The following is an 18,635-nucleotide window of genomic DNA, read 5'->3' as shown; positions in this document are numbered from 1 at the left end:
ACCCCGTGCAGAACTGGTAAGACAAGTATTTGAGCAGATAAAGTAAGGACCCTGGGCTCTCCGGAGAAGGCATTTACCAGCTCAGACTCATCAGGTGTGCATCCTCCGTTGATATAGTACTCCACATCAGCAGCCTTGATTTCTCCGTTATTCATGAACCCGATCTGCAAAGCGGTAACAAGAAAAGAACTTTCTCAGCAGCCTTTCCCCGCACCCAAACTGTGCTGTGCATAAATGCAACACCTGGTGTCAACTCACGCTTAGGCCATTCTCATGATCGGCTGTGACAATCACCAGAGAAACACTGTCCTAACACCATGCAGGAGGGTCTGCCTAGTTTTGCACAGCACTTGGAGTGGCATCTGGACAAGGTCTTTAATGTGGGTTGGTTGACACAGGATGAGTTCTTATGCGGGTTCTTACTCACTTTGTATTTTCCCAGGAGTGGGTGGCGGCCAGCAGTTATCAGCATGTCATCACCACGCTCAAGGATAAAGCGGATTGGGCGGCCAGTCCTGTGGGAAATGATTCCGTTTTAAAGGCTGCATTTCTCCATAAAGTTGTGGAAGTGTAAGAAAGGGGGGGGGGGAGGAGTCTTGAAGTAATTAGCTCAGTGGTTTTACATGGATAGTAACATACCTCAGATGACATTTTAGAAGCAGTCAGGGAATTGAAATTAAAATAATTATTCTGGTTTAGTTAACTGAATATTTGCATATTATGATGATATAATATTTGGTTATAAGTTATTCTTATCTCCTTCCTTCTTTTTTTTTTTTTTTTTAAATTTTTGAGACAGGGTTTCTCTGTGTAGCCCTATCTATCCTGGCACTCACTCTGTAGACCAGGCTGACCGTGAACTCACAGAGATCTGACTGCCCCTGCCTCTTGAGTGCTGGCTGGGATTAGAGGCGTGCACCACCACACCTGGCTTCCTTTTTCTTTCTGGAAACAGGATTTTATTATGTAGCCCAGACTGGCCTGGAACTCTCAAAGAGCTGTCTACCTCTGTCTCTGCCTCTTGAGGTCTGGGATTATGTAAATGAGTCCCACCATCATTTTGCATTTGTATGCATAAAAAGTTTTTGTTCTAAATTTCACTTTCAGACAGTAACCGGGGCATTAACATATTGCTGTGAGGGGATTGTTGAGGCTAAAAGTGGAGGTCTAAGGCTCTGGAGATTCCAGTCTCCCTATGTACAGACCCCTCTTGAAAAGTATCCATTCAGGACTCTGGTTTCCAGGCCCTGCCAGCTGCTGTGTTCACTTGAGGAGGCCTTGCCGACAGCTGGAGAGTACAAATGAGCTAAGATTCTCTCCGATTCTCCTTATTCTCCTTCTGTAGCAGTAGCCTGTGAGTTAGCCTGGACGGGTGTTATCCTAGTTAGTGTCGGTAGCTACAGGCTTCCCAGTTAGGCCTGCACCAGCACTTGCTTCTAACCAGAGGGGCAGGCTTAGGAACATAGCCTGGCAGCAGCATGCAGTTGACTTCGGGACAAGCTGTAGTCAGGCTGGGCTTCTCACCTTCCATCCTGCAACTTCAGCTGAGCTGTAGGCTGAGATGAGAGGTGGGGTGTGGGGTTGGAAGGACTTAAGCAAATCAGACTGCTGTTACAGTAGTCACTGGACCCCTTACTTGTTGGCGGCCACAGCAGCGACAGCTCCCAGTAGAGCGGGTTTGGTCACTTTGCCCCCAAATGCTCCTCCAGCTCTTTTCATGTGGCAGGCAATTCTACTCCTTGGGACCTTTAATGCTGCAGACACATATTCCTGCGAGAGAAAGGCCCCGGGACACATAAGTGTAATTCCATGGTTCACCATCTTCCCTGTGTGCTGTCCAACCAAAACCTCCACTGATAGGGTTGAACAACCACTACAGTCTAGTTTAGGAGTTTCGGCATCCCCAAGGACCTGGATCCATCAGGCAGCTATTCCTTATTTCCCATGAACTTCTCAGCACTCAGCAAGCAGCCTGGAGCCTGTGTCCTATTTCTACAGACTTGTCACACAGTAGAGCTATACAAAAGGTTGTCTTTCTGACTGGCTTCTTTTACTTAGCACAGTGCTTTCAAGTGTCCTCTACCTGTGGCAGGCATGAGTATATCTTGCTTTTTTATGGCTGAATAATATTCTACTGTATGGAATATTATTATCTTTTTCTTTGTCATCAGTTAATGGACATTGGGTTGTTTCCGCTTCAGACTCTTCTAAGTAATGCTGTTATGAACATGTGTCTAAACTTTTAAAATTTAAAAATGTTTAAATGAGCACATAAGGTATTAGATGTATAGGTCTTCACAGTCATACTTCTATTTCTCTTGGCTGCATACTTAGTCATGGGACTACAGGGTTAAATGATCGCTCTATTTCCAGCATCCTGAGGGACTGCCGAACTGTGTTCCAAGGCAAATGTGCTGTGGAACAATCTTTGCACACTGTAAATACGTATTACTCTCATTGGTTAATAAAAAGCTGATTGGCCAATAGCTAGGCAGAATTTTCAGAACAAAGAGAATTCTGGGAAGAAGAAGGGCAGAGTCTGAGGAGATGCTATGAGATGCAGATGGGAAGTACATACAAGGTAAACAAGCCTCAGGGCAACACATAGATGAATAGAAATGGGTTAATTTAAGTTATAAGTGGTAGATAAAAAAAAAGCATAAGCTACGGGCTGAGCGGTCATAATTAATAAGTCTCTGTGTGGTTATTTGGGAGTGGCTGCCAGAACATGGAAAAACTCCACCTACATAAATGTGCTATTTTTTCTTGTCTGTTGTCAATTTATGGAGGTTCCAATTTCTCTGCACTGCATTCTTATAAATACTTATCATCTTGTTTTTTTTTTTTTTTTTGAATCATAGCCACCCTAGTGGGTTGTTTTGATTTGGGTTTCCCTGGTGACTGATAATGATGGATTTCTTATACTTACTAGTCATTTACATATTTTCTTTGGACAAATGTCCACTCAGGTCCTCTTGTGAGATGGTTTTGTTTCTGCCTGGACTCTGGACTATGGCAGCCTGTGAGTGCCTGGTGCCTAGGGGCAGACCCACTGCTATGGAACTGACTGGTTGTAGCCAGGAGTTACTAGTGGGAGATGACATTGGAGATCTTGGCCTTTGTGGCTCCTGAGATCCCACCAGTGATCATGATCACTCCCTTCAATTTACATGCAGTTGCCAGAGTGTAGGTGGAAGTTTCTGTCCTGCGAACCACTTCTCAAATAAGTGACACAGAGACTTAAGAGTAATTGTAAATGCTCTGCTGATAGCCCAGGCTTGATACTGGTTAACTCTTCCATTTAAATTAACCCATATTTCTTATCTACCCTCTGTCATGTAGCTCGTGGCTTGTTACCTCATTTTCTACATGGCCTGCTTCCTGGGCATCTGGCTGGCATCTCCTGACTCTACCCTTCTTCTTCCCATCATCCTCTTTGCCCTGAAAATTCTAGCTATCGGCCAATTTGAGTGACAAATCTTTACAGTGTACAAATGGATTATTTCTCAGTACTTGAGGGTAAAGCTGCCTCTGTCTGCTTCAAAACTGGGAGCTGTGGAGGCCACAGGCCCATCTGTGCTCAGAGGCAATAACATCAGCTTTCCATTTTGCCTTGAATGGAAGCTGGCAGCTTCCTTCTCATGCCTGGCCACCTCTTCAGGACACCAGGATGTCAGCTCCTCTGTTCTCCACCAGAGGGTCCTCAGCTCTCTGCCTTAACAATGTTCCTCATGATCCTTTCCTCGGACAGAAACTTCAAAGTACCCCCTATACTAGGGTCAATGACTCCATTTTGAGAATAGGACACCAGGGGATTTTATTCATTTCCTGGGTATAACCACTAGAGATAAGCCACAGCTCAAAAGGTCTTGAAAATGCAATTACTTTACACATGAACCGAACTCCGGTCCATGGAGACATTTACATAGGAGGACCGCACAGGGAAGTTATAGCATGACACCTAGGCTGAATTTCCCTGGGGTTTTCACACTGTCAATTGTTCTGCAGGGAAACAGGAGGCTTGTCTTATACCTCATCATGTCCCAAGATTTCCTGATTACTTTTAAAGGTATCTGCCTCATTTTTTATTCTGCTAGACTTTAGCCAGTGTCAAGTATGCATAGAGTTTAAGGACAAGAGTGGAGGGGCTCTTATCACAGTGTCTCTGCAATGCCCCTGTTACCTGCACATGTGTTGGGAACTGTGTCCCTAAGTGTAACACCATTTCTTTGTCTTCGGTTTGTGGGATAGCCAGGATAGTCTGCGTTTCCATGTAAAAATGTTCCTGGCCTTCCACATGGATCTCACCTGAAGAGCAAACACATAGGACAATGTTTAGACACAGATTTCAGCGTGGGGGCTCCATGAGTGTTTTGTTTGTAAGCAGAGATTTGTGTTATGAGACTGGAGAGCTGGTTCAGTGGTTAAGAGTGCTGTCTGTTCTCCCAAAGGACCCTGGTTTGATTCACAGTACTCATAAGGTGACTCACAGCCCTCTCTAACTCCAGCCCCAAGGGATCCTATTCCTTCTTCTGGTCTCCTTGAGCAACAGGTACACATGGTGCTTAGACATGCATGTTGGCAGAAAGAACATCCATGCACAGAAAATAAAATGAAGATGGGGCAAAAGAGAGTGATTGGCACTAGCTTTCGGAGCTGGGTGTCATATCATTTGGTTAAAAGACCTTTGGGAATGCTGCCTGTGACCAGCGGGTTGAGTGGCCCTGGGTTAGTCACTTTACCTCTCTAGGCCTTGGTTCCCATCTGTTTAGTGGGGTGGTTATACATATCATGTGCTCAACTTGAGAACAGTCTGGCTCAGCCATTAGCCTGATAGGTAAATTTGTCCAAGTTGTTAAACCCAATGTTCTCAGCTGTAAAAATAGGCAAACTAAAACAAGAACAAGAAGTCTGTCTACCTGAGTTAGGTGACATTAACTGGTGAGATAATGCCATATTCCTGAGTTAAGTAACATTTACAGGTGGGATAATGGCATATGCCTGAGTTAGATGATATTAACTGGTGAGATAATGGCATATGCCTGAGTTAGGTGATATTAACTGGTGGGATAATGGCATATGCCTGAGTTAGATGATATTAACTGGTGAGATAATGGTATATGCCTGAGTTAGGTGATATTAACTGGTGAGATAATGGTATATGCCTGAGTTAGATGATATTAACTGGTGAGATAATGGCATATACCTGAGTTAGGTGACATTTACAGGTGACAGAGTGCCATATGCCTGAGTTAGATTCAGCATATTTTATCATGTTGTGCATGACATTAGGAAAGGTATCTGTACTCAGTGTAAACATTAGAAGACTGTTTTTATTTTATAACCATCAGATACACCTTTGTGCTAAATAAGTCAACTGCACTGTCACAAGTCAAAGATTATTTAAAATTGTTTATCAGGACCATGGAGGAGGAGGAGTCCAGAGATGAGATGCCCCTCTGAAGAAATACAAAATACAGTATGTGATTTCTTATGTGCAGAACTTCCATTTAAACACACACACACACACACACACACACACACACACACACACACCAGAAAAGGGAACTGATTGTGGGGAGGTAGGAAGCCAGAGAGGAAGGAAGGATGGATGTGTGCACAGTACAGGGAGACACAGGAGTAAAGCCTCATAACAAAACCCATTATTTTAAATGCTAACTTAAAAAAAATCAATTAGAAATATTTCCTATTACAAAGCCCTTTCCCCTAGTTCATTTCCAGAATGTACATGCTGAATCTAACCTAAATTTGAATATATATTTTGCTGACCTTTTCCCACAGGAATTTTATTCCTATGTACACAATGAGGTAGGAGAGGGGTGCTCACAGAAATGAAATCAGAAATCTCAAGAGGCCTGAAAGCTTGTTTGCTATTTTAACAAGTGAAAACAGATGTTTGGAGAAGTATGTAAATTATGTAGATATATGAAAAGAGTTTTTAGCATCTGGGTGTGGTAAAATATGGGGAGAAACATAATATGGGAGAAACCAATGGCAGAGATTTTTCTTAATGACTTTGCTGTGCAGACTCCACCCAGGGCCTTCTTGTCTGTGATGTTAGAGTCTGGAGCTGTCTTGTGTTCTGGCCTTCCTGGTATGAGAGAGAACAGAGGACCCCTGAGCAGAGGGAACCTTATACCTTTCTCCTAGACAGACAGAAAAGGTAGCCGTTTCTTGTGTCTTCTTTTTCTCAGTGGCTTTCAGTTCAAAATAATCCCTATGCTAGCATAGCATATTTAAAACATTTAGTTTTTATTACACGTGTGTGTGTGGTTTATGGGCACTGGAAATACTCTATATTTTGATGTATATAGTATTTACACAGCTTTGTAAATACTATATTACACAATTTGTAAAATTGATCAGGTTAGGAACTTACTGTCACTTTAAATTCTCTTTAACAAGCACCTTGTGACAGAGTTCCAGTGTCCTCAAGCCAGATAGATGATCACCAGCCTCAGAAGCTGCCACCTCTTTCTGGCTGTTGATGGCCATACGTACCTTCAATGACTTGATCCACATGTTTGAAGGCACATTCTACATTTCCTTGTTCAATTTTTTTCTCAGGAGAAAGAAAAGACTTGTGTTCTAGGGCTTGCTGCAGTGGAAAAATCAAACAAAAAATAAATTTTTTTTTTATCCACACTTCTACTCTGTCAGATCTTTACACAGGAGACAATTGGAGCCTGGAATGGAAGTGGGTCAGCAGAAACTGATTTAGATGACTTTGCAGTCATGATGATTTGTTGCAAATGATCCCTGAGAAGAGCTGAGGGTGTATAAACATGGCTCTACTTCCAGATGGTTTGCTACTAAGGTGTCAGTGCTGGGCCAAGGAGAGTGAAGAGGGGTCAGGAAGAGGGCAGATAAAGCCTGGAATGTTCCAGAACGGCCTGGAATTGATGGTTTGAGTTGGATCCTGAACCATTTTAAGTCAATGAGGCCAGGTTGGCTAGGATGTGGGTTCTTTATGACGAAACAATGGACAATGACAGGGATAATGAGTTTGGCAGGAGGGTCAGGGCAGGTCTGTGAATGGCCTTGCTTCTACACTAAGGAGTTTTGACACTGTCCAAGAGGACACTGCAGAGTAAGAAAGGGGACAATGAACCCTGAAGGTTAGAAAGTTAGTGCTCTGAGTAGGTGGTCTGAAATGGAAGACAGGAACCTCTTGACATGACCATAATGACAATAAGTTACTGAGGATGGGGCTGGAAAGTGAGAATGAAAAGAAAGGGTCAGGTTTAAGGGACAGTTAAAGCACAATTAATGGGTAAAGATGAACGTGACAACTTTAGAAAGAACAAATCCAGGGACGTTCAGGGTTGCATCCTATGTACGACTCCACCTGTTCATCTACTTTTCCATGCCTCCAGCATCCAACACACATTACTGAGCATCCATTATTGGGTTAGCACTTCAGTAGACATCAACATTACAAAACAAAATATAACATATCCTTGCCTTCGTTAATAACAGCATATTGACTGCTAACATTTACCGCATGCATCCCCCATCAAAGGTGTTATTCTCAACATTTCCCTGGGTTCCTGTGTTTAAATTTCTCAGAAACCTTTTGATGTAGGTACCGAAAACTTTCCAGCTGAGGTGTGAGAAACTTAATTGAGAGGCAGAGTGCCCAGTAGATGCTGAGTGTTACAACTTTCATGAATTCCACAGCACTCTAGACTGTCCCATTCACTGCCTTCGGACAGGAGGGTCATTTTTGTGGTGTTAATTTTCTGTATTTTCAAACGAGGCCATGGTCAGAGGGCATGGGAGAAGAGGGTACAGGGTGCTTCATCTTTGCAGACCCCTGCAGAAGTGTTGATGGGAGGAGGGGGTTTAGACAGGAGAGTCTCAGTGTCCTGACCTGAAGAGAGATTGCCAGAGACTACTCTAAACCTACAGGTGACGCTGGATAAAGTAGAGTTGTAGAGTAAATTATTTTATTCCATGACCCTCTGGTTGAATCCTGTTCAAAGTATGCCACCCGGCTATTCCAGAAGATGAGCAGGGTTCTACCTCTATTGTGATAATCGCTGGCTCTATGTCATCATAAGCAATCTTCACTTGTTTGGCTGCTTCCTTTGCGTGGGCATAGGTATCAGCAGCCACAGTGCAGACGATCTGACCCACACAAATGACCTGCAGAAAAGCCATACATTGTTAGTTAAAACAGACTCAGGGGCTGGGGATGTGACTCAGTTGGTACAGTGCTTGCTTAGCATGCATGAAGCCCTAGGCTAGATCTTTGGCACCACATAAACTAGGTATGTTGGGCACATGGCTATATAATGAGTTCAAGGCCAGCCTGGGGTGTGTGACATCTAGTCTCAAGGCAAAGGCAAAAAGTTTCCCAAAAGGAATGACTGCTCTCACGTTCTTACATTGACTACCGATGTTATAGTGACCAAAAGGGAGACCCTTTTCTTTTCTTCTCTCTTTTGTTTTTCAAGACAAGGTTTCTCTCTGTGTGTAGCTCTGGCTATCCTAGAGCTTGCTCTGTAGACCAAACTGGCCTTAAACTCAGGGGTCCATCTGCCTTTGCCTCCCAAGTACTGGAATAAAAGACATATGACACCACACCTGGCTTAAGAAGACCATTTTATAGCCATGGAAACCAGTTTCAGTGTCTTGAGCAGACATGATCAAAGTTGTGCCTGCATAGAGCTTAGTTACTTGAGTTCAATGATTTGCCCTGTTGTCTCTGACCACACCCTCCGTGTTCCCACAACACAGGATGACCCGCTCACCCCATGATTCTTCTTCCTTTTAATGACTTATGCTTTCCATTGCTCAGGTGACTTTCCCAATGGTTAGAAGCCTTCCTTGAGAGGACTTAAGGCTTTTTGTTATAATCTCAAGGTGAGCCAAGAGGTCTGAGGGAGTGGGACAGTGACCGAGGCAACTCCGGGTTCTAGTGAATGAAGCTGTAGATGCTGTAGCCACAGCCAACAATGATTTCGACATTGAAGCAGAGAGTTAAATGATAAACCACACACAGACCACACACCTCACTCTGTGCGTAGAAAATTTCCCCACTGTGGTTATTATCTCCTGGAACATCCTCGGCTGTAATCACATCAACCACACCTGGACACGCCAGGGCTCCTGACACATCCAGTGATCTGGGAGGAGAAACATGAAGAAGACAACAAGATTGCAAAGGAGCACAAATGATTCCTCAGACAGGGAAATCTATGAAGAGAACCACAACTAAAGTATGGAGGAATAGTCTATGCTGAAAAATACCGGCATGCATTCTAACTTTGGGCCACAGATTCACTTATATGCTTTAAAAGTGGCCAATTCTCATCCAGAAGAGATGACTTATCTTAAATTGATTTAATATGTAATAATCTCTCATTTTGAATGTGAAATGGTGGATGAATTTCAGTAGCAGATGGCACCATGTGCATTTCCTTACGTGATCTTTGCATGGGCCCTGGTACTGGTGACTACAGCAAGGAAGAGTTCTTGGTCAATGGGAGGCATGTCATCAATAAATATAGCTTCCCCTGTGGCATGTTTAATGGCCGACTGGTGCATGACTGGGTGCCCAACTGGGTCTTGCTGGGGTTGGCTGGGATCCACACACTGTTAGGAAACAAGGCAAGGTATTTGACCACAGACATGACAATTGGGTCTGCTGTGTCTGGATTACTTAAAATCACTATAGGTGACTGGATACTCAAGTCTGCAAACAGAGATTGGTAAATATCTCTTGAGTATATGGAAAGGGATCTATTCTGATTGCAATATCCTTCTGCAAAGAAGACAGCATTCATGTCCTGAAGGATTTTTCAGTCTAGCTAAGGGATTAGAATACAAATACACACCAAAACAATAGGTTCTACTTCAGCTTGCAATAAAGCATATTTTACACAACCAATTAAAGGTAATGAAAACAGCCAAGTTCCTGGGAGATTCAGGGTGACTGTAGCAAAGGAGGAAGGGCTTGGAAAGGCATTTAATGTTGAGTAAGAATCTAGAGGAAGGTCAGAGATCTAAAAAGTAAAGGAGAAATTTTAGGTAACAAGCCTGAAAAAAGTAGAGAAGGAAGATTCAGACTAATTCCTTGAGCAGCCATGAGTAAACCATGAAGATTGCATAATTCAAACATGTATAACATTGGCTGGATATTTTTAAAGTAAGACTGTATGTTTACCCATAATAAAGTTATTGAAAAGAGAGGTGCATGTATATAATGCACATCCTGTCTGAATGCCTAGATTACAAAGAAGTTCTACCCACCTGGAACATCTGAATCCCTTGGGGTGTTTCTATGGGGAAGTCATCCAGAGCACTCATGAACTTTTCTGGGATGTCAGGGAATTTCTGGGGATCCTGGAAAAAATTAGTTTGCATTCAACTTTACAAACTGAGCTACTGACTTGAGGAACAAGTGTAGAGACAGAATGATCCAGGTTCATGAAATGGTTCAGCAGGGAAAGGTGTTTGCCATTAACCCTGATAACCTGAGTTTGAGCCCTAGAACAAACAAGGCAGAAGGAGAAAACTGACTAGTGAAAGCTGTCCTGTAACCTACACACACTCACACAACACATTCACACACATACACACTCACACACACACACACTCACTCATACACACTCACAAACACATTCACATATACACTTGCACTCACACACACACCAATCGGATTATCAATCAATTGAATTATCCAATCTAATGTTCAAGATCTTAGTTCTGCTAAGAGGGTCTAGAACTTAAGTTCCCTGAGCAAATAGAACTATCATGACCATTCAGGCACTTCAGAGAAGGGAAGGCTAGTTTTGTTAAGCATTCATAAGGCCTCCTTTTGAATAACTGAAGAAGTATGTCTCAATGATAGTGAAGAAAACAGAATTAAATTAAACATGTAACAACGGAGACATCATGGAAAATTTGGATACAAAATTCTGCAATTTTGAGAAATGATTTTGTAGGAGTATATTTATGGATGCTTGAAAGACACAGTTCAGGGATGCTATTCATGGAAGCGGCCTCTACCTCCTACAGCATAGGCCACAGAAAGACCAGGGAAACAGGCGATCTGTGGATATTCACTCTCCTTCCTTTCCTCCAAACCTAGCCCCCCAGCCTCATTCCCAACTCTGTAGCAGAACTTCTGTTGTGGTCTCTCCTTCTTCTCTCCCTTTCTCAGGGAATTTAGCAGATCTTGGTGACATGTCTTGCTTTAGTCCCCACTACAGGCCCCCTCAGCCACCTCCTTTTAGCCCATCTCCATCTCTAAGTGCTAGCCTCCAATACCTAAACATAACCAAACTATACTAAGCGAGCGCGCGCGCGCGCACACACACACACACATGCCTATCAGGAAAGGTTTAGAAGGACACACACGGAAATATTTGTAGAGGTTGAACTGGGTGATAGTGTTGCATGTAATTTCCCATTTTTGGCTCTATTTCTAAGTATTAAAGTATTGTTTTTATTTCAACAAGAAAATCTTTTTTTAAAGAGGAAAGGATGTAATTTGCATACCGATGACTTTTCTTTATTGTTGGTCAGCCTCAAATGGTAATTAGCTTCTATCCCACAGATGGAATAGCATGGCTGCTCCCTTCTGAGACCCAGACTGAATAGAGAAGGACTGAGGAGCCACAGGACCCCACCCCAGGTCCACTCATGGCTCTATTCTCAGCAGTAGACCATGTTCCCTGTGAATAGACCCAGGCATTCCGGGGCCCAGAGAAGCCATTTACCATTTCGTTCAGCCACCGTCGCACTTTGAGGTAGAATTTAAAGAGCAAGCTGATAATGAGGGTCCGTCGGTACTCCACCATGCCGCCCTCAGCAGCTGGTGGGATATGGATCTCCTCCAGGACCCACCGGCAGGAGTCACTCAGCATTTGGTCATCCCATTGCCTGGCAGGACAGAAGAGGCAAAGACTTTCCTGAGCTTTGGTCTCTCTCCATGGGTGACGTCACTGGGGCTGGACCAGTTACTAGAGCAAAGCTGTCTGTTTGTCCACTGTGTTCTGCAAATGCCTTCCCACGTTTCTGCTGGGAACTGGAGGAGAAGAGCACCTTGCCAGTGCTATGCTTTTGGACTTCAGCCTCCAGACCAGTGGTTCTCAACCTATGGGTTGCTACCCGTATACAGTCCAACGACCCTTTCACAGGGGTCACCTAATACAGTGGGAAAACATGGATATTTACATTACAATTTGTAGCAGTAACAAAATTACAGTTATGAAGTGGCAAAGAAAATAATTTTATGCTTGGGGGTCACCACAACATGAGGAACGGTCTTAAAGGGCTGCAGCATTAGGAAAGTTGAGAACTTCTACTAGACCCACAGGCCAACATAAAACTCTTCCCTTTATGAGTTACTCCGTCTCCAGTGTTTGTTGGAGTAACTGGAAATGTGTTAGAGCAGGCAGGCAGACACCAAACTACTGGGCAAGGAAAAATGGAACGCCTAGCCTTTAATGGCTGAGCCATCTCTCCAGTTAACAAAAACCATTCAGACAGAAAGGTCTGTGCATGGTGTCCCAGACAGGCTGTGACTTTACCTCCCAATGAGCTGCTTGCAGGTTTGGTTTGCAGAGACCACAGTGGGGGCAACACTTCCAAAGAGCATCTGAAGATCCGTGATTATGTTTGTACCCTCTTCAAATGTCACACTCATGCCAGCATTGACAATGGCAAAGGAATTTTCCTGACGTTGGGCTAGGCGGAGTCCTGACACGAATTGCCACTAGAGATAGAAAAACACTCAGAAAGGTTAGTGCTCATCACATAGAAACTACACTGATAACTTGTGGTGTGTGTGTGTGTGTGTGTGTGTGTGTGTGTGTGTGTCTGTGTGTAGGTGTTTGTGTGAATGTACACACGTATGTGAAGGTGGGGGACAGAGGTCAACATCAAATATCTTCTTCAATTTTCTCCGTATTACTTTCTGGAGACAGGATCTCTTAATGACCCTGGGGCTCACCAATTGGCCAGGGTATCTGCCTGGTGAGTTTCCAGAATCTGCTTATCTCTGTGTGCAACTCATCCAAGCTCCAGACTGGGGTCACAGACACAGACATATACTATCACATATCAATTTTGTTTTTAAATGTGGGTGTTGGGGTTTGAACTGAGGTCCTCATGCTTGCCATCACAAACACTTTGCTCACTGAGCCATGTGCTCTGCCTTTTTGATGGTCATTTACAATAAAGACCCTGCAAGTGTTTGATCACATAGTGATGGTGGCTCCTGTGAGTGCTGTCCTGTGTGTTTTGTGCGCAGCAATGTTTAACCATCAACATTTATGCTCATTTTCAATTATGCAGACACTTGTTAGTGACTTGTGCAAGGTCACAGTGAGTGCTGGGCCTAGAGTTCAGGTTCTGCTTAAGCTACAGGCTCTCTGCTGTTCATGGCATCACCTGAGGCCACACAGGGAAGTGACTCAAGTGTTCCAGTTTTATTTGCTGTAAGAAGAAGCTGGGGTGGGTCAGACAGTGTGTTCCAGGCTGCTGAATGAGATGAGGGCAGACAGAGAGATGATGTACCACAGCCTCACTTCATTTCTGTTTTAATTTTCTTTGTATGGAAGTTTCATTTGAATAAAATCCCTTTGTTAAAAGAAAAACCTGAGCATCCTTGGTACACATTGTCTCCAGAGTTGCATCCAGATCTATGCTTGCCTTTCTAGGCAGACTCCCATTACCGACTGGGTACACTAGCCCTGAACTGGAGATACCTCTTCATGTGGGAGGTGTCTTGAGGCTGTAGAGAAAGTCAGCCACATCATTGGAGTGCAGCTGGTGTGAAGCATGTTCATATAGAAAGCTCTGGAAGAGGCATTGGTGATATATAAATTGTCTGTGCCATGTTGTTTGGTGGGGACTCTCCTGTTCCTTCCCACTCACCACATTGACTGTCTCCTTATTGATCCTTCAAACCTTAGTCCTCTCACAAGCAATCTATGCTGTCTTTGTGCTGGATCACCTCTTTCATATAAACACGACCCTGCTGTAAGTATTTCTAGGTGGCCATCTACACTCTCCATCTGCTCCATGCTAGGCTCTCAGTCTCATGTTCCCTGATGCTATGGCTAGTCTGGTCTGCCCACCCCCTTCTTAGTTCTCTTGCTTGGAAGTGTGCCCTCTTCCCCACAGATCTGGAGCCTGTTACAAGTCATGCTGGATTCCTGCTATTGTATCATGTCATATGTCATAGTAGTCATCATCCTCATGTCATGCCCACCCCATATCCTACCAGCTCCAATACACTGACTTGTAGGCAAGAGCCTCTCGGGCTCTTAAGACCTCTTACTTCCTGTTTTTGGTGATTGAGTTTTGTTTCCTATTTCAAGTCTTTCCCGCTAGACTTAGGGAGCTTGGGGGAAGGAATCTCTAGACCGTCTAAAGTCTTGTACTGTCTTCCAGGCTTAGCACTGTGTTATAGAGTAGTACACAAATGATTTTATGTAAACCACCTAGTTCATAACTATTGGTGTTTGGCAAATAACTTCATAATAAGTTTTCAACTCATGAGGAGCTTCTATAGCTAATACTGACTATAAATCAGTGGAGATGCATTTTCATTTATAGCCTAATATTTACTCATATAGAAGCTTCCATTTTTTGCAAGGCCAGTGTCCCTTTAGGCACACCCCAAAAACTCATAACGTGGCCCTTCTGCGGAAGCAACTGAAATGGTCATCTGGGACTTGATCCTTCACTGTGAGTGGCCCCAGACTCTCTCAGAAGTAGAGAGGCTCATTCTGTTTGGAAGCAGATGGCAAAGACATGTGTAGGTAGGCTGCAAGTACAGGAAACTTACCTGAGTAGTGTAAGGAATGGAAATAGACAACACCACCTCTTCTGGCTTTAAGTCCATCTCCTCAAGAGACCCCTCAAGAAAAGGGCCATTTAAAGGAAGCTGACGTTCTCCTCCGGCTAGAGAGAATGATCCAGTTTAAGACACATTTGTCAAATGGGACTTCATGATAAGCACCTAGAATGTTTGGTGGAATGAACTGGTGTGGGCTAGGAGCCAGAGTCCAGGAACTGAGTTCTAGCCCCAAGCCTGGGCTGCCTGAAGCAAGTCATGGAAACTTTGGGGCCCAGGCTTCAGATTGGCAGGGTTGGACCAGAAGAGCTGGAAGTCTCAGTCCATTGCATGCCATCTACCAACACTGGACTTTAAAGTCATTGGGAAACAACCTGCTACAATATATACCATTTCACAAAGGAGAAAAGAAAGGTCCAGGGAAGTTACCTTGCTTTTCAAAAGTGGCACAGTGTTCATGTGGGTGTGGATGCACATGTCTGTGTGATTATGCTTATACATGAGTGTGACAGCCAGGTAGCAACCTTGGATGCTGTCCTTCCAGTTCTGTCTACCTTGGCTTCTTACTTGGCCTTGAATGTGACAGTTAGGGAGGTTGACTGCCTAGGGATCTGCTTGCTCTCCAGCCTCTGGGATTACAAGAAAGCCACCATATTTGGATACCTCTCACCGCCCCCTCCATGGGTTCTGGGGATTGGACTAATGTTGCTTATAGAGCAAGTACTTTACTATTGAGCTTCCTTTTCGGTCCTGTCTTTTCTTCTTCAATTAAAATGATAAACACACGCTCTTTCCCCTAGATAGTTATAATCATTTGAATCACAGTTTTTAATGTATGATTTTAATTTAAAGGAAGAGATTTTACATTAGTAGCACCATGGATAGCACCAACTTGCTTTTAGTCCCCCATGTTTCAAGTACTTTTCCATCCACAAAGCTCATATTTTGAATAAAAAGAGGAGTAATGAGTAGTATATAAAAACTGCCTTCTTTTCAAAACCAGGGAAAGAAATATGTCATAAACTTTAAACTGCTGAGAAAAACTCTTATTCTTTTCTCTATCCTTTGCATTTATTGATTTATTAAGTGTATGTGGATGTGCTCTGGTCATGTGGAAGTCAGAAGACAACCTACAGGACTCTGGTTTTCCTCTGCGTTTTCACGTTGGTCCCAGGGATCAAACTCGGGTTGCCAGGTTTGGCGGCAAGTGCTTAACCCACTGAGTTGTTACACCAGTCCTGATCCTTTTCTTGAATTTCTTTGATACTGTATATAACTTGGACTGCTTACAAATGGGTCAAATATTTAAGAGAAGTGTCAGTGGAGGCATTAATCCAGTCTGTAAGTACAGAACAGCTGGAAGGCAGAGGGACAACCACAGCTTGTGTCTCAGGTTTGAGGAAACATTTGAGGCTCAGGGAGCCAAATAAGATATTGTAGAGTCCCTATTTCCTAATATACAGCAAGGTCTATGTAATAGCGGTAAGTATAAAATCAAATGTTCAAAGCTTGGCCTCTTACCTTTAGATATCACATTGATGGTAGCATTTCCTGCTGATAAAATGGGGGTGAGGTCAGAGAAATTAGGCCGGCTCACCACATGTCCTCCTAAGGTCTAATAGAAAGAGGACATCAGGAAAAGCATTATGTGACAAGTAAGGAATCATGTACACAGAGATACTGTGTCAGTTTTTAATTTCCCCCTTTGCTCTGCAGAAAGATCTGGGAGCATTTGGAAACAGCCAAACAATCCAGATGCCAGGGTGTGCTCAACCCTCACTTTTGACCCACCTAAATGCTGAGAAAGCACCTGCATGCAGAGAGGAGAGCTAGTCTCTTGGAGAAATGGTACTAACATACATTTGTGTTTGTTCAGAAGCCCTCCTTGATATGCATGCTCGCTCATTCATGAAGCCAAGTAAGAGAAGTGAATGGAGATCGACGGAGTGATGTTAGCAGGTTAGGGGCACACACACACACACACACACACACACACACAGAGAGAGAGAGAGAGAGAGAGAGAGAGAGAGAGAGAGAGAGAGAGAGGGAGAGAGTTCTATATAGAAAAGGTGGAGAGCCTTCAGCCCCACAAACAGACCCGGAGTATGGTGCATTTACATTTAGGATGGCTGCCATGCTGCTAAGAAACTCAATGCTTCTCTATGGCCTTAAACCTTCAGCAAAGTCTGCTTAGGACAGGCTTGAACAGGAAACTTTAGGGAACTTATGGGAACAAGTTCATTGAGAGGAGCAATGTCCTTTAGAAAACTGACATAAAATATAGATGTAAGAATATGTGGCAGATTTGTGAATCAATCGTAGGTCAGGGACAATTATGAGAAATGGATATCTGCCAGGCCCCCACGTTCTGATGGCTTGCTCATCATGTGTGTAATGGAGAGTGGTTTGAGCCAATTATCCTGAAATCTTAAGTAATGCAAAGACCTCAATAAGTGGGACATCTAGACAACTGGAGGTCCAAGGATGTATGCATGGAACACATGTCAGAAATGGATGTCAGAGCACAGGTCTAAGAGGAGAACCAATCGGAAGAGCATCTGGGGAGGTGGGATCTTATTAGCTACACCCTAGATAAGACATGCTTCATAGATGGTCAGAGCTGGAAGGGACCCTAGACACAGTTCCATTTGGTTGGTCCTTACTTTCCAAACTCTTCTCTAGGATAATTGGGACAAGAATTTATGCCTCTTCTGACTTATCATGATTTGTTATATTATTTTAGACACACACATGAACTTCACCCAACACACACACTTATGATACCTGTCACTTGGGTTTGGGACACACACACACACACACACACACACACACACACACACACACACACACATAAACTGTGGCTTGTTTTGTAGAACAATAGAGAACATACAGCCATATTCCTAATCTGGGGCCCTGCAAGTGTCCTCAGATGCTTCAGGAGGGCATGATAGGTCTTGGTCCTCTCCTTCGGCTGCTCTGAAACCAGAAAATCCAAGGTATCTTTCAACTGTGCCAGGCTGTGTCCTGCTCCTATTGTTGCTCCTGGAAGCAAGGGAATAGAACAGAAGAGTACAGTGAGCCTGCATACACACTTCTAAATAAGCATGCTCTTTGTGTAGTTAGTTGGGATGACAACAAGCAATGATAATTAGGGATACTTTTAAACAACCAATGACAACTAGGGATACTTCTAAACAATCAATGATAATTAGGGATACTTTTAGTGATTTGCTTTATTGTGATGGTCAGCATCAAAGTTCACTTGATTGGATGGAAAAGAACCTGCATGTGTCCTTGGGGCATCTCTAGAGAAGACTGACTAACCGGAGACTCACTGTGGGCAGTGCTGTCCTATAATATAATGTGGGATCCAGATGGAGAAAGGACACTAAACCATAAAACAGAACTGAGAGTTTGGTGCTCTCTGATTCCTCAGTGGGGACACAATGTAACGAGCTGTCCTGCTCTTGTTCCCATGAATTCCCCATCACATGACTGTGCCCTTAAATGGAGATCCAAAAATAAGCCCCCTTCCGTCAAGCTTGCTTCTTGTCTGGTACAGCACTGACATAAGTAACTAATACAAAAGCAGAGCCATCTAAGGCAGGACTTCTTTTCCCCTAGATGCCAGGATGTAGCTGCCCTGCTCAACCGTACCCTGCTTTCCATGATGGAATGAAACCTTTGAAACCATGATCTAACACAAACCTTTACTCCTTTTAATTTATTTCCCGCATGTATTTTGTCATAGTGATGAACAATAAATACAATCCTCAAATATTAAGTACCAAATCTCTCT

At 43.5% G+C, this 18,635-nt stretch overlaps 1 protein-coding gene across 1 annotated transcript in view; it reads right to left on the bottom strand.

Moving 5' to 3' along the window:
• Positions 1–18,635, bottom strand: part of LOC127226328 (aldehyde oxidase 4-like) — a 47,602-nt gene that overhangs the window by 11,061 nt on the left and 17,906 nt on the right. The window contains 14 exon segments of the mRNA XM_051190252.1: positions 78–164; positions 428–515; positions 1,637–1,770; positions 4,184–4,308; positions 6,523–6,619; positions 8,047–8,169; positions 9,038–9,152; positions 9,452–9,621; positions 10,279–10,371; positions 11,751–11,913; positions 12,564–12,748; positions 14,828–14,943; positions 16,358–16,451; positions 17,727–17,878. Coding sequence (XP_051046209.1) covers positions 78–164; positions 428–515; positions 1,637–1,770; positions 4,184–4,308; positions 6,523–6,619; positions 8,047–8,169; positions 9,038–9,152; positions 9,452–9,621; positions 10,279–10,371; positions 11,751–11,913; positions 12,564–12,748; positions 14,828–14,943; positions 16,358–16,451; positions 17,727–17,878 — 1,742 coding nt within the window.

The sequence above is a fragment of the Phodopus roborovskii genome, unplaced genomic scaffold (assembly GCF_943737965.1).
Source record: "Phodopus roborovskii unplaced genomic scaffold, PHOROB, whole genome shotgun sequence".
NCBI classification, from domain to species: domain Eukaryota; kingdom Metazoa; phylum Chordata; class Mammalia; order Rodentia; family Cricetidae; genus Phodopus; species Phodopus roborovskii.
This window is presented reverse-complemented; position numbering and strand designations above follow the sequence as displayed.